This window comes from Pinus tabuliformis, chromosome 7 (assembly GCF_031772625.1).
Source record: "Pinus tabuliformis cultivar Carrire ecotype Pingquan chromosome 7, CPIR1, whole genome shotgun sequence".
In the NCBI taxonomy this organism is placed as follows: domain Eukaryota; kingdom Viridiplantae; phylum Streptophyta; class Pinopsida; order Pinales; family Pinaceae; genus Pinus; species Pinus tabuliformis.
The window spans coordinates 1,227,068,604-1,227,082,464 of NC_142293.1; the positions used below are offsets into that span (position 1 = coordinate 1,227,068,604).

The following is a 13,861-nucleotide window of genomic DNA, read 5'->3' on the forward strand; positions in this document are numbered from 1 at the left end:
CTTTGTTGCATCTTCAAATTCTTTTCCTTTAATGGATGTGAGCTTTAAGTTTTGTTCCATTGGAGTAGTCATAGGATTGCACTCAGCCATGCCAACCTTGTTCAACAGATCTCCAATGTACTTCTTTTGAGAGAGGAATATAGACTTAGGATGTTAAGTTAGTTCAATACCAAGATAGTAGTGAACATAGCCCAAGTCAGTCATTTCAAAACCTTTCCTCAATTCCTTCTTTATGGATGCAATGTTGCATCATCAAGATCATAATGTTTGAAGTTGAGTTTCAGAGGATGCTCAGTTAACTTTTCGTACCAGGCTCGCGGTGCTTGCTTGAGGCCATACAAGGATTTCACAAGTTTGCATACTTTATGTTCATGTCCCGTCACAACAAATCCTTCAGGCTGGGACATAAAAATATTCTCTTTCAAATCTCCATTCAAGAAAGCAATTTTTACATTCATTTGATGGACTTTCCAACCGTTCTGAGCTGCTAAGACAAAGAGTGTCCGGATGGTAGCTCATTTTGTTGTGGGGACAAAAGTCTCCTCATAATCGACCCCTTCCTTTTGTGCAAAACCTTTTGCCACAAGCCTAGATTTGTGCTTGTCAAGTGAGCCAATTGGTTTGGTTCCCATTGGAGGATCAACCAGCTTCCAAGTGCCATTCTTTATCAAGGCATCATACTCCTTTTGCATCGCTTCTTTCCATTCATCATGAGAATCGACTTCTTTGAAAGAAGTTGGTTCAAAATCTGTAGACAAATTCAGTTCACAATCATAAGAAACATCCATATTAACAAGTGAATCAGAATCATCTACATCACCTCCATTTTGCCTGGTTGAATTTCTTGTTCCTGTCTTTCCAACCTCATCAGGATGAACATTTTCAAGTGTCTTTGTCAGCCACTTTGGGGGACCTTTTTGAGATGGTCCAGGCTGCTCAGTTGATTGAGTTGGGGCTGAATCAAGATTGAGTCTCCCAATTCAGTCAATCACGTCACTCAAAGTATCATTAGTGGTTGGAGTTTCATGTGGGGGAGAGAGTGCTTCAGAAGAAGATTGCACAGATTGATCTAGTATAGGAATCCCCCCTTCAAGATGTGGAATTTGATTATCAAATTCTTGAAATGATTTTGAATGTCCGAATCTATCCAAGCGATAAAGTTGCCGCTCAATAACATTTTTAGCTTTGGAAGATTCAAGAAAGATTACATCTCTAGATACAACAAACTTTTTATTACCTTCATCATCGAGACGATAGCTTTGGAGGTATTTGAATACCCCAAGAAGATACACTTACGACTCCTTGCACCAAGTTTATTTCTATGTATTTTTGGTATCAAAGCATAACAGGTGGAACCAAAAACCTTGAGATGCTTTACTGAAGGAATGTGGCCATACCACATTTCATAAGGAGTCTTGTTTCTAATAGCATTAGGTGGACATTTATTCTTTACATATGCAACACATAGAACTGCATCAACCCAAAACACCAATTTTACATTCTTGAAAAACATCATGGAACGTACCATATTTAAGATTGTCCTATTCATTATTTCAGTTACTCCGTTCTGTTAGGGATTATAAGGCACACTTGTTTGACGTTTGATCCCATGTTGGCGAAGATAGTTTTCAAATTCATTTGAAGTGTATTATTTTCCATTATCAGTGTGAATAGAGCCAATATGAGACCGTGCATCATTTTCAATCCATGTATGAAAGTTCTTGAATGTTTGAAAAGCATAAGATTTGTTCTTCAGTAAATAAACCCAACACATTTTGGTGTAGTAATCAATAAATGTCATCATATATTTATTTCCACTTGCAAAAGGAATAGGCATTGGACCACATAAATCTGAGTGAATGAGTTCAAGTTTTCTATGTGCTCTGGAATGTGAATCATGAAAAGACTATTTGCTATGCTTTCCTAGAATGCAAGTATCACATTGCTTAAGTTTCCTAGGCATTGTAGGCAAACCAATAACACCATTTTCTTCAATAAGCGAAGGTTGTCATAGTTCAAGTGTCCAAATCTAGCATGCCATAATAGACTTGATGGAAATGTACCTTCATCATAATGAGAACTGTATGAGAAATTTTGTGCACGAGTAGAGGTACCTTGCAGCTTGAGAAGCCTTTCTTCTTCTATCCCTGTCATGACAAGTGAATGATCTGATGCTTTTCTCACCTCAACCTTGCCATCAAACATATGAATGGAGAGTCCTTGTTGGCGGATGTGGACCAAGGACAACAAGATTCTTCTCAGCTGTGGGAGATATAAAACATGATGCAAAAGAAAGTCTGGAAGACCAGGCACTTTGATCCTGATTGTGCCAAGCCCTAATGGCTTGAGTTTTGATTTGTCTGTAGAGTATACTGCTCCATCAACATTGTTAGTAAATTCTTCAAAAAAATCTCTTCTAAAAGTCATGTGGCAAGTTGCTCCTGAATCAAGCAACTAATCATTTTTCCAGGGAGCAAGTGAAGTATTAAACAATTCTTCATTTACTCCAATATTACGATGTGGCACAACATAGTGAGCGGATTCAGGTGCTTTACCTTTCTCTTTTTCATTAGTTTTACCTTTGGGTTGACTTCTTTCCTGCTCAATTTTATCCAAAAGCAACTTTCATGTGGATGCATCATGTGATCCATATCTATTACAACATATGCAATGGAGATCAGACTTTTCTCCTTGAGAGTGTCTGCCCCCTTTGCCGATGAAATTTTTTCATCCTCTTCCTCTTCGACCACCTCTTCCTCTAGAAGAATCTTGAGCATGATTCTTCTCTCTATGTGCAAGACACACATCTTCTTCAGAAGACTGAGGGGCTGTCTTCTTCCCAAAAGCTTTCTCTCTCAGCAAATTTATTCACAAGGGAGTCAAAAGTAATTTATTTGAGGTTTCCATTTGCTTGCAATGACTTAAGATAGTTTGAATAAGTGGGATAAAGTGACTTGACAAAAGCTATCAAAGGAATGTCTAGTTCAACTTTAGTGACTTTGATGTCATGCATAATAGATTTTACTTCTGATGCAAGAGCAAGAGGATCATCATTTTGTAATTCAAGGCTGAACAATTAATCATCTGTTGGACAACTTCAAGCGCATAGTGTGAGTCATAGAGTTCCTTCAATTTTTGTAAGGCTTCAAAAGCATTCGACAATGGTGAAATAAACGAGCTAGGAGGCTGTGAGGTATATATGGTGCGGAGTAAGGCGAACAATGAGATATGAGAGAGCGGTATGGAGAGTTGTATGAGGCGGTATGGTATCACAGTTAAAAATTTACTATGATATGGAGTGTTATATATGAACCCAAAACGTTACAGTGAGGAGCGTTAACGCAATAAGAACCCACAATGTTACAATGTTCAACATAATAGGAGCGTGAGAGCATTCATCATAACAAAGATATGCATTCAACGTTAAATGTGGTATGGACAACATTCAACGAAGTAATACAATGGAGCTGCAGGAACCCCTCGTGGTCCATCTGAGCAGTGAATCGGAGCTGTGGCGATCGCGATGGTCCAAGGTGCAAGGACTTTAAGTCCGGTCCACGGGAAATACAAAATTTCACTCAAACACAGTTATTCAAGCCAGCATACATGCCATGAAAATAACTTTCAAAATACTTTATGCAATTCAATCAACTATAACTCCAACATATACGCCATTCATCAACCATCCAACTTTTCAAGCTCTTAAAAGACTCACCAAATGCCAAACGCCATCAATATGCACACTTGCAGTCTCACACACCTCCCGGAAGACGCACCAGTGTTCACACCGATTCAATCTTTCAACGCACTAGGTTGCGAAGCAATGCCTGAACGTAGCAATATGACCCCTTCAACAGTAAGATAGAATACGACATGCAGTGCTTAACACACTCAAGACAGAGAAAGGTCTTGACCAATGCATTCAACAACAATGCACGAGATTTTGCAGGGATTTGATAGAGCTGTCAGTCTGCAAAAGATGCAGAACAGAGGCAGGAGGGAGTTACAAGGGCAGAAAAGAAGCCAAAAATGGGGCTGGCTTTGATACCATGTTAGGGCAGGAGGTAACTCTTCAAATCAACTGTGCTTCTTCATTAAGATTACTCATGGTTATATACATGAGGGAGTGACTCTTGGGTTTCACCTCCTGATGACCCTTCCTTTTCCATTTTTTACTATTTACATTATTTACAAGTGTTCACCCAATGTTGACGATTAGGTGTCAACAAGAAAGATTGCTTCTTCCTGTACAAAGATCCCAAATGCGTGTCAACCCACAGGTTGCTGCTAATGAACCATCACACTGAAAAGCATTTATCCCATAAACACTTCGTCTGTGGCCTTCTTGCAAATACCTGCGATAACATCCCACAATCTCCATGCCTTATCAAAGCTAGCAGTGCCCAGATAGGTGAAATGCGAGACGAGCAAGATGATGGCCTTCATATATGTTTTCATCAGAACTCTTTCAGAATTCCATAGTAATGCAGTATGATCAGCACAGGCAGGTGCTAAATGGCACATTGTAGGAGAAAATGCCACATTAGCAATGTTATTTATTTTTGGTATGCTCCATAATTTTGTGACACCACTCCAAGCACTTGTAGCTAGCAGAGTTCTATCTGAAGAAAACACACATCCAGAAAGAGGTCTATCATCTCCAATTCTATTAGGCTTCGATTTTAGAATAGATTCAGGTCTGAGATCATTAACAGCCATTTCTACACAATTTTGATAAAGCTCAGAATGTGCTTCAAGTCCCCTAGGAGCTTTAGAAAGAATGGCATTGCCTTCAAAACCCCAAACATCAGATAATTCAAAAATATTACAGTTGGAACAAAGCTGGCAAGGCTATTATTGATGGAATGTCTTTGTAAAACTTGACAGTCCTGTGAAGTTTCCAATTCTTGCAGAACGATTTAATACTATACTAGAGGAGAAGGAAACGTTGAGACTAACACTTTAATTTCCATTGGTGTCAAACAAGTTTTATACAAGGCAAACCTGGGTGATAGCCCTGCTCTTTCAAATTGTCAAGACAAACCAAAGCATTCTGCTCCAGTGTTTTCAAAGCCTGATATAAAAATTGAAGTAGATACCTCAGAAGCTATAGCAAGCAGCTGTGATGCTTCAGAAACATAGAGTGGTGATGCAGAGGTCCAGCCTGCGAGTCATAATGACCCCATCCAATACTTCAGCAAGCCAAGCTATACAGTGCAATGCATTTTTACTTAGTTCTATTAAGCAAATGAAGACTACCACAGAAAATGAAGGGAAGCAAAAAGGACAAGGTCAGGTTCCTAGCTACAGAAACCAGCAGAGGATATCCATAAGAAGACGATGCCATACATGATACATACAATGAAGCGATAGCCATGCGGGATCATAATTAAGACCCTGTCAAGTGATGCGAGACCTTATATCGATGCGAGATCACAGAGGTCGAAACCATATGCCATTACAGTGAGATCAAGACCATATGTTGTTTCAGCTATTACATTGAGATCATATGCCATAGCAGTCATACTTGGAGTGTGAGATCGTATGCAATTATAGTGGTATCTGAGAGCGAGATCATAATGCGAGAGTCGTGTAGCGAGAGTGCGAGCCCTGTAGCAAGAAATAATACTTCATCAGAGAGTTTATATAATGAGAAAGAGCCATCATTCTACTGAGACTGATCATGAGATCATACGTGAAGAAGATCTTGTGCCACTGTCATGCGTATATAAACCTCTGAGCCAAGCCATGCAAACATAAATTCTGTGCTAACCAGGCAGCGAAATCTGCCTCAGAGAATTTGTCAATCTGAAATCATATGACTGATCAATCTAACTCTAGCTTGGGCTTGACTTCTCCCAACTCCGATACCATGTTAAATTTTGAGTTAACATGTTCTAATCATGAGACAGTCACTTCAGAGATTCATATAGCCCATTTTTCATTAGCAATTACATAAGACATCATTATCATGACTGTAACTGAAGAAAGAACATAGACAAAGGATGAAGAAGACAAGACAAGACAAGACAAGAGTACACAGGATATGGCTCAAGCCAGGGAAAAACCCCAAGATGGGGAAAACCCTTGATCAATTCTTCTTATTATAAATCATCAAAAGTTCAGCAGAGAGAGAGAGAGACAAAGAACAAAGATACAAAGTCAATACTGACTTGTCAATCTGAAGATCTAGACATAACAGTCCTTAAACAATGAGTGATCTACTCACAACTGTAATCTAGGCATGAACTGGAGACAGCCAAAAAGGATAAGTCTGGTTAGGGCTGCATACAGTCATCCATTAAAATTCCGAGTCATTACTGACATCCATCCAAAACACTTCCTTATAACTGTGGCTAACCTTAAGATGCAAGGAGCTTCCATTAGAGCGGGTTTCTGATCATGTAACGTATCTCGGTCTCCTTTACTTGGGATATATACAGCGGCCCTATCTGAAATAAGAGGACAGTGATGCGGCCTCATAAGGAGAGGGTTTCTCCTTCATCTTATCCACAAACAAGACCAAATTCTAACTCAGCCTGTCATTCAGCTCCCTAACATGAATCTGCAATGGTAAGATAGCCCATACAAACTTATCCAGGCCTGCGGCTGTTCATCAGAGAGAGTCTCGGCCCTAGAGCAGAAGTTAACCCAGAAACTGACCATCCTTCGACCTCCTTGAAGACTTCGGCTGCCTCAGACATAGATCCAAGCGCCTTTGTTGATCTCAAATGAGGGAGAAGGTTCCTCTATATATACAATTCAGTGGAGATGAAGAGACGCGACTTTTGAGCTGATTGAGCCGAAATATGGAAGAGGTCGACCTTGATAATTTACATGAGAGAAACATAAATTCAAAAACCTATTTTTCCTTATCCAAATTTGGCGATATTTAGATCGATTTTGGTACTCTCAAAAAGAGGAATTCAATGCTGTAATAGTATTTCCCATAGCAGTTGTCCAAAGTGGAATTTGGCCCTAGTTGCCAATTTTAACACTTAAGCAACAAATAATTGTGCACTGCTGATTGGCTCAGTCCACTATTAATTTCGATTCACCAAGCACTTGCAATTTTTTACACCCTTATATCCTGATACCTTTTGTGCCTGGGCCTACTGCTAATTTAGCTTAAATAGATACTGTTGATTCCATTGCTTATACAACTGTTCTTCCATATTGTCAGAACTGTAAGTACGGTATGGTTAATATTAGAAGGGGGAATGACTGTTTAATCCTCTGAATGGCCATGTTCTGCAGTTGTTTTTTGGGTTTCTCGTCTGAAACTGTAAGTCCTTTTTGTTGGTGTATTTAGCTATAGCTCAAGAGCTAATACATAGTTGATCCCATGACTGGGTTTGTATTCCTATCTGATATAATTTTGGAGTGACGAATGGTAACACTCTGTAGAATCGAGGATTTGTGTGCGGTCATAAAAATAAATTAGTAAATGGGTTGTGTCCAGAAATAATTTAATTTAAAAATTACTGTCAACCATTTCTTGATCATTTCTTCATGTTTAAAATTTATTGCTTATATGATACTTCGCTGTAATACAAATAGTTGGTTCATGTTTTTGGTGCTGTCATTTTTTCTAACTTATTTTGGTTTTTGTTGGTGTCCTCAGCGGAGACTGTGATTTACAGAATTTTTTACTACATAAATCGGTCTGGAAATGGCCATATTACACTGAGAGAACTGAAACGTGGAAATCTCATACCTGCGATGCAGCATGTAGATGAGGAGGAGGATATAAACAAAGTCTTAAAGTAAGATTCTCACCTACAACAGAGATGAGAATTCAGTTAGCGTAGAAATATTTGAGAGAACCATTTGCATTTTATCAGTTACTCCATGTATTGAGGTGATATCTTCTGTTGGTAGTGCTTTTAGCTTCTAGGAGGCTTTATAGAGTTGTGCAGCCGAGCTTTCTCTCTCTTGCCTACGAATTTCACTGCGCCATGGTTATTTCATGCACTAAATTTCTTCTATTTTTCCGGATTCATGGAATTCATCTTTTGACATATTACATCTGAATGCCTTTTTCAATTACTTCAGTACAATCAATGAATGTCGTGATTGTCAACATTTTTGAAGGCAATATGGACTGATAACATATTGAAATGGTGAGATCTTCAGATCTAACCTTTATAGGTGGTAATTTCTGGTCATCATGAAAGACTTTTGCCTGCTTTCTGTGTAACAATATATATGTTATACGCGTACATCTTCCTCTAGCATGCAATTAAATCTTTCCAAAGGAGAAACTCCAAGCAGTTGTTTTGGAAATGACCTTCCCTATTTTACAAGGCTGTTTGCAGTCTTGTTGCATACTAAATCAAAATGTCTCTGATAAATTTTGTTATTCCAATGCCTTCTAGCAGTCATCTCTGGCTGAGAATTGTCCAAGGTTAAAATGTTATTGCTTTTAAAGTCTGAGTTGAGTATAATTTATTATTTAGTTACATGACTGATGATCTTTTCTGACTGAGAATTACCGGGTTTTGAATGCCAGGTACTTTTCTTATGAACACTTTTATGTGATATATTGTAAATTCTGGGAGCTTGATACAGACCATGATTTCTTGATTGATAAAGAGAACCTTTTAAGATATGGTAATCATGCTCTGACATACCGGATAGTGGATCGGATATTTTCTCAGGTTGGTTTGCATTTCCTCCCTTCACATCTTATAAGGATTTGTTTAAGATAATAACTGCCCAGGGGCAAAAATTTTCCTTTTTGGGTGCAAAATTTTTGAGTGTTTCTTTCTGTGACTGATTATTTTGGACATCTGGCCAGGTCCCTCGAAAGTTTACTAGTAATGTTGAAGGGAAGATGGGGTATGAGGACTTTGTTTACTTTATGCTGTCTGAGGAGGATAAGTCATCTGAACCGAGTCTTGAATATTGGTAAGTTTTCAAATTGTTGTTAAAAGATTTTGTCATTTGATTAACATTATCTTTTCAAGGTCTGTGATTCCATCTAATTGCAAATGTAAAAATGAGTTTCATTTTATCATTTGTTTTCTTATTGAAGGCGTCTCAACCTAGTTAGGGGCTTATTTGGTTGCAGCTAGGAATAATTATTTTTGAACGACAGATGATTCTTGAACTCCTTTTATGAAAATGCTGGGAATGGGATTGCTTTTATGAGAAGCTTGACTATTATATTTGACAGGGGAATCCTTTAATCAAAAGGTAAGGTAAAGATTGACCTTAGAGAGTAACCACACTACAATATTCTGTTATAGGCCCAGACATGTAACTTGGGTGGCATTCATACTTACATGCTACTTTGAGAGTGTTGAGATTCACAAGAGAGAAAAGATTGTATGGGACCAACCAGAAAACTCTAAGTCTGCGTTAAAGTAAAGATAAACTGGTACAAATGCACTAGAAAAGAATAATCAAGGGCAAGTCACTAGGAAGAAAATAACCTATGAACAATAGAATGCAACACTTTGTGGTGCCTGTAGGTTAAACCACTTGTATAAATATTCAATAATGAATGAATGATCACAAGATTTATAAATGACAAATGAGAGTTATGTATTTATATACAACTTAGAGGTGTTTCCCGTAAGAGGTGTTATGTGCTCACATTGATTAAGTTGGCCTTAGCCAAACCTAGAAATACAATAAATGAATGATGACTAGGTCGCCAAACCTAGAAATACAATACATGGATGTTGACTAGTTTGGCCTTGGCTAATCTTAGATATGCATACAGTAATGATAAAATATGATGTTGGTCGTGGCCAAAAATGAATCTTAGATATTTCTCAGCACTCTTCCTTACTTTGAATAGGGAGCCACAAAGAAAAATGATCAAATACGAATGGTATTGGGTGCGGGGAAACCCAATTTAACATAGGACTGGTAATGGGCAGAGTACAAATGAGAACAGGTGTGTGGATACATAATGCATTTGAGGGTTGGTTGTGTCTGGAATACAAATGCAAGTGGGTTAATGGAGACCCAATGCAATATAAGGTGAGTTGTGGCTAAAATATAAAAGGGAGTGGATATATGGATATATCCAAATCAATATACACATGAGAGTAGGTGTATCGATACCCAAGTCAATACCAAGTCAATGTAAGTCACCCTTTACTGAAAATGGGAGTGGGTTTATAAAAGCCTAGCTCAATATAAAGAAGAGTTGGTTTATGGGTTCCCATCTTAGTGTAAGTTTGGCCTTAGATGAATATATTGACAAGCTGGTTTGCTGAAAGTAAACTGACAACACATTGCCCCTAGAGTGGAGATGCTTAATGTGGTGCATGCATAATGGACCAGCATCATAATATGAATGTGTTCTTCTACTAAATGTCGTGCATCCATAATGAATTAACTTCATAATGTGTAAGAAAAAGATCCAATGAAACATGTTGGTCTAATGAAGGTACAAAGATTGATACAAGTTGTCCTTGAGAATGGGGCACTACTAAATGTAGTGCATTCAAAATGGACCAGCATCATAAAGAGAACAATCCACTAAAACATGCTGAGAGCTAAGTCACATGAGACAAGGACACAAGATACGAAGGACAGGTAAATACGAGTATTCGACACGAGACAGAACAACCCCATAAACAAGACACGAGGCACACTGTATATATATATATTAAAAAAACTGAAATATAGTCCCTGATCCATATTTTTTAGAAATTAGAACTTCTACAGATATGAATCACGATGATATCTATCTAGTATTTAGTACGAATGGATATGCATTCATCTAGAAGAAAACATATCTTCTTGTTGACAAGCTCTAACAATTAGTAGCTTATTCTACCTGTAGACAACTATAAATAATCTACTCTCTTGAACTGCTGCCTTATAAACAACTATCAATAATCTACTCTTGAACTTCTTGCCTTATGATGACATCATGTTGGTTGAGATTCTTTTCCGCTGTTCTTTTCATATATCATTTTGCTTGTTTTTGCTGAAAACAATAATAATGGGACACTAAATAGTGCTCCTAGTTTTACAAGTAGCAAAATCTAGAAAAATTCTATCATCTCTCTGTTTCAGGTAAGAGAGTGAAAACAATTTCATGGAAATGAGTAGATAGAAGTACATCAATACTAAATAGCTTAATGGATAGAGGGACACTGTATATATATATATATATATATATAAAAAAACTGAAATATATTCCCTGATCCATATTTTTTGAAATTAGAACTTCTACAGATATGAATCACGATGATATCTATCTAGTATTTAGTACGAATATATATGCATTCATCTAGAAGAAAACATATCTTCTGGTTGACAAGCTGTAACAATTAGTAGCTTATTCTACCCATAGACAACTATCAATAATCTACTCTCTTGAACTGCTGCCTTATAAACAACTATCAATAATCTACTCCCTTGAACTTCTTGCCTTATGATGACATCATGTTGGTTGAGATTCTTTTCCGCTGTTCTTTTCATATATCATTTTGCTTGTTTTTGCTGAAAACAATAATAATGGGACACTAAATAGTGCTCCTAGTTTTACAAGTAGCAAAATCTAGAAAAATTCTATCATCTCTCTGTTTCAGGTAAGAGAGTGAAAACAATTTCATGAAAATGAGTAGATAGACGTACATCAATACTAAATAGCATAATGGATAGACATAATGAATGGTAAATTTGTTAGATACGAGTAGATCCATCAGATGATGTATGGTATTTTTTTTGAAATTGATCTCTTGCTATTCAAGGGGTTTCTTTTGATGCAGCAATTTGAAATTAGAGATGCAATTTTCGTGAGGATATACAAATCATAGAGAGGCAGTATTCTGAACAAGTATCACTCCTGTGGAGTCCAGATGGATCTTCCATAGAGTCACTATGGAGAAATCACTGATTATCCCACTTTTTAATTTCCAAAGAACTCAGGAGTGCTTTACATCTACAAACGCATATGTAGATACACATTCAGACATATGCTTATGCATATTTATGCTACAATATAAGTAAAACAGAGACAAATGATGACATTGGCAAAATCATGTACATTGAACCTTTATATTAAAATAACTTCTAAAAAATAATAAACTAAATACAAAATCGTATCAAATTCTATTACAAAATTATGATCCAAGACATGACAACAAACAACTCACTAAGGCTGGAAAGTAAGAGTATGATGTGGACTCGACAAGAAGTTGGAAAAAACATGGTCGATTTCATTAGCCATCCAACGGAATTCCTCACATTGCACAACAAATTCGATTTAGGTGGTGAACAATGGAAAAAAAACCCAAAAAAAAGGTTGCGGTTTTAAATGTCACTTTCCATGGGACATGTGTCCTAAGAGAAAAAAACGTTAGGCCTGTTTTCGCCACGTCCAAAACACATGTTTCGATTGGAGGACACGAAAAAAACGTTTTTGACACGTTTTAGGCTTTAGGACACGTTTCGTGTCTGACATGTGAAATACGGGACACAAGACCTTGGGGGACGTGTCGTGTTTTGTGAGTTAGGTTGAGAGTCATCTATTCGCGAATCATATCAAGAAGCAATTGAAATGATTTTGGCAGACTATGGATAGGAACATTATTAAAGTTAACATCTCTTCATTCAATTAGCTTGTAATTGAAAGAATCATATAAACATATGCTTGAATACGGGCTTGATGGTTTGATCCAAAAAATTTAAAATCCAAAATTGATGGTCACATTTTGAGCATTAGGGGGACGATTTTTCTAGTTTTCTCTAGGTAATGCATATGAACGCAAAATCTATATGTATGCTACAATATACGTAAAATAGAGACAAATGATGACATTGACAAAATCATGTACATTAAATCTTTATATTAAAATAACTTCTAAAAAATAATAAAGTAAATACAAAATCGTATCAAATTCTATTACAAAATTATGATCCAAGACATGACAACGAACAACTCACTGAGGTTGGAAAGTAAGAGTATGACGTGGACTTGACAAGAAGTTGGCAAAAACATGGTCGATTTCATTAGCCATCCAACGAAATTCATCACATTGCACAACAAATTCGATTTCAATGGTGAACAATGACCAAAAAAAACCCAAAAAAAAGGTTGCAGTTTTAAATGTCACTTTTCATAGGACATGTGTCCCAAGAGCCAAAAATGTTAGGCTTGTTTTCGCCACGTCCAAAACACGTGTTTTGATTGGAGGACATGAAAAAAACGTTTTTGACATGTTTTAGCCTTTAGGGCATGTTTCGTGTCCGACATGTGAAATACGGGACACGAGACCCTGGGGGACGTGTCTTGTGACTTAGGTTGAGAGTCATCTATTGGCGAATCATATCAAGAAGCAATTGAAATGATTTTGGCAGACTATGGATAGGAACATTATTAAAGTTAACATCTCTTCATTCAATTACCTTGTGATTGAAAGAATCATATAAACATATGCTTGAAGATGGCGTGATGGTTTGATCCAAAAAATTTGAAATCCAAAATTGATGGTCACATTTTGAGCATTAGGGGGCGAGTTTGCTAGTTTTCTCTAGGTAATGCAAAGTCCCTTGTGTTGAGAAATCTATGGGCAACAAGATGGGTGATTTCTCTTTCTTTGATAACTGTTTGTGATGCATTTTACTTCCTTTGGTTAGCTTCTTCCTTTAGTTATTATTATTAGTGTTCTTCCATCATCAAACAACTACCAAACCACAAAGAACAATAAAAGAAAGGACACAAGATATAGGCAATCAACCAAGGCCAAAACCTCTCCCATCTTGAGAGGAAATCTCACATGAAGTCTTCTTCTTATAGAATCTTCAATTGACGAATTCCATGACCTAGACCTTTGACCTAGACTCCTTCTAGACCAAGTCAGATTATTTCTTTTGAGGTGCTCCCTTAATC

General features: G+C 37.2%; 1 protein-coding gene across 2 annotated transcripts in view; it reads left to right on the forward strand.

The window, feature by feature from the left end:
- Positions 1-13,861, forward strand: part of LOC149251808 (serine/threonine protein phosphatase 2A regulatory subunit B''beta-like) — a 132,881-nt gene that overhangs the window by 81,758 nt on the left and 37,262 nt on the right. For both annotated transcript variants that reach the window (XR_016266906.1, XM_089459573.1), the window contains exons 7-9: positions 7,625-7,766; positions 8,513-8,660; positions 8,801-8,910. Coding sequence is in view for 1 of the 2 variants with exons in the window: in XM_089459573.1 (XP_089315699.1) it covers positions 7,625-7,766; positions 8,513-8,660; positions 8,801-8,910 (400 nt within the window). In the remaining variant the exon portion in view is untranslated. The remainder of the gene's footprint in view (positions 1-7,624; positions 7,767-8,512; positions 8,661-8,800; positions 8,911-13,861) is intronic.